The sequence below is a fragment of the Triticum aestivum genome, chromosome 7B (genome assembly GCF_018294505.1).
Source record: "Triticum aestivum cultivar Chinese Spring chromosome 7B, IWGSC CS RefSeq v2.1, whole genome shotgun sequence".
Taxonomy (NCBI): domain Eukaryota; kingdom Viridiplantae; phylum Streptophyta; class Magnoliopsida; order Poales; family Poaceae; genus Triticum; species Triticum aestivum.
Genome location: NC_057813.1, coordinates 660,019,572 through 660,022,198, shown reverse-complemented (window position 1 = coordinate 660,022,198; position 2,627 = coordinate 660,019,572). Strand labels below are relative to the sequence as shown.

Here is a 2,627-nt window from a genome sequence, read left to right as displayed (position 1 = left end):
CCATGCATGTACCCTGCAAAACGCATGGCAACTGACAGCTTTGGGTGTGGGAGAGGAGACGGGCGTGTGGGCGAACTGATAAACGCCCACACACCAGCCCCTCTGCGTGCTTGAAAACTGGCATGTGGGCAAACTGCTAAACACCCACACACCAGCCCCTCCGCGTGGTGAAACGAACGTGTGGGCGACCGGATGAATGCCCACACACCAGCCTAGTCCTACATGGATAAAAAATCTAGCAAAACATGCCAAGATTCATGCAAACACAAACAGACGTTGATCTATGCGTGTGGGGGAGATGCAAACGTCCACACATGTGGGCGCTAGTATTTTCATAAAAAAATAATTCAAATTAATGATGCACACAACCATTTTTTTAGTACAATTACTAGGACTTCTATCTTGATGTGTAGTCCCACCATGTACTCAAGAATTTGTTTTTAGCATGTGTATCAAGATTTTAATCTTGATGTGTGGTATAATGGTATGACCAGACATCAAGCTTGGTTCGTAAAAAAATACAATGGAGAAAAACCCTTGTGTATCACACATAGGAATTGAACCGGGGTGGTTAGGCTGCACAACTGCATACCTAAGCACCGAATGAAGGCTCTGTTTGCATGCATAATACCATGTAGAAGAGTAACAAGTTGGATTTGTCGTATGTCACACCAAGAACTTGTAGGATAGCAAACAGTGAGAATCAAGGATCACCTACCACACTATGGAAGTTAATGGGCCCATCCTCTAGACGATTATGAAATAAAATGTAGCAACATAAAACCAAATAAAACACATATCGCTGCCCCCTGTGTGTCATTTTCTTGTTTTGGGCTTGTTGAGTTGTTGCCCTTGGCATGAACCTGTTCCTATGTTTTATTTGTATTACATGAACTGTTTTCATTCTTCTTTTGTTGGTGCCCGTTACGGTTATGTTTGTTAACTTTGGATGCGTGTGCCGTGTGTTGCTTTATTTATAAAGCCGGGCGTAAAACCTTTTTATGTAATAAACACATAAAGATAAATCACACTATCATGTACATATCAACATATTCATATGATATTTACGATGCATAAATCTCAAATACATAACGACATATATTTTGACACAAATTGAAGACATATAACGGGATCCCTAAAGAAGGTGCACGTGTTTATTTGATCTTTGTGTATGTACGTAGATATGTGGCATTCGAGGCTTTTACTACTCAGTAGGGTAGGAAGGCTCCATAGCAAGACCACACATGCCTCTCTTGTCAGAAATGTCCTTCTCCATTCTTAAATACCCATTTTCTCCCCAAGTTGTGCCCCACGAATTCTTCAGCAACCAATATTTTGTGCCATCAGTCGTCTTTCCATAGCCAATAGCTGCAATGCCATGGTCTAGCTCAGTGCCGCAAGAACCAGTCATCACTCCACCTTTGTAAAATTGGAATGTCATGTCACCACCATCGACGGCTACTGAAATAGGTTGGTTTGCGACAGCCGCCATGAGGGCACCCTCGTTGTTGGCTGGCACATCTTCATAACTCTTGATGGTGGCGGCATCCTGCGATCCACTCTTGCACTTGCCATCTTCTGCGGTATATGGATAGCTAGACTCACCAGTCAAGCCACCGTTTGAAATGATAAACTTGAAGGCATCATCCGTGAGCCCGCCCTCACAGCCCTGATCCACGCCGTGGACATCACAATCTACCAACTCCTGTTCCGATAAAGATACAAGCTTGCCAGTTTTCAGCTTGACGATGCCCTCGGTTGCAGCAACAGCGGAAAATGCCCAACAACAACCTACAGAGTATTGTGTGACATACATGATCACATAATTTTTTTCACGAAAAATATGAAAATATATGTGTAATACATCAGTATATTATGCACTTACCACATTGGCCCTGATTCTTGATGGGAGTGACCGCACCCTTGGTCCTCCAGTCTATTGTTGTCGGAAGTGCATCCAAGCTCACGTTCTCATACCTGAATCCTGTGGGAGCTCTCTCCAAGCTAGCTTTGTATCCCTTGTTAGCCTTTGTCATTTTAAACTCTTTGTTGGTGAGGTCAGCGAACTGATTGACTCCCAAATAGTACTTATGGTTCTCGGTGTTGAAAGACTCGATGAACCAGACATTGTCCTTGAACACCTTAAGCCGCCGAGCCTTCTCGGTGTCGTCCTTGTACACACGGCCGTATTGCAGCATCCAATTCTCGTGGCTCACCGCGATTGACGAGTCATCACTGAGCTGGCGAGCTGCTAGGACTGAACTTCCGAAGCATAGGCAACCGAGGATTGCAAAGAGAAAAGGCTTTGGTGGGATGGTCATGTTGATCAGAGGATGTGTGTATTGCTAGCAACTACCTGTAGTATGCAGTATGTGTGGTTAGCTTTGGTTTAACAAACGGAACTAGGTGGCATATATATAGTTACATGTATGTATTTTTTTTTTGCGGGTGAGTTACATGTATGTATTTAAGTATAGGGGATAATGAGATACGGTGCTTGTACAAAGTAGTGAGTAAAAAGAGACTCCTGCGTACCGGTGAGGTACTTCTGGTATAAAAAATTCTTGTGCAAGTGAGATATACGTTGCTGCACATCTGAGAATGACATGCATGTTTGATTATTTCCT

General features: G+C 43.4%; 1 protein-coding gene across 1 annotated transcript; it reads right to left on the bottom strand.

Moving 5' to 3' along the window:
• Nucleotides 1-1,204: 1,204 nt before the first annotated feature.
• LOC123158391 (senescence-specific cysteine protease SAG39-like) lies at nt 1,205-2,321 on the bottom strand. The gene is made up of 2 exons (XM_044576403.1): nt 1,886-2,321; nt 1,205-1,791 (listed from the first exon to the last, which is right to left on the bottom strand). The coding sequence occupies exons 1-2, from the start codon at nt 2,319-2,321 to the stop codon at nt 1,205-1,207; spliced, it is 1,023 nt and encodes a 340-aa protein (XP_044432338.1).
• Between the last annotated feature and the right edge of the window lie 306 nt (nt 2,322-2,627).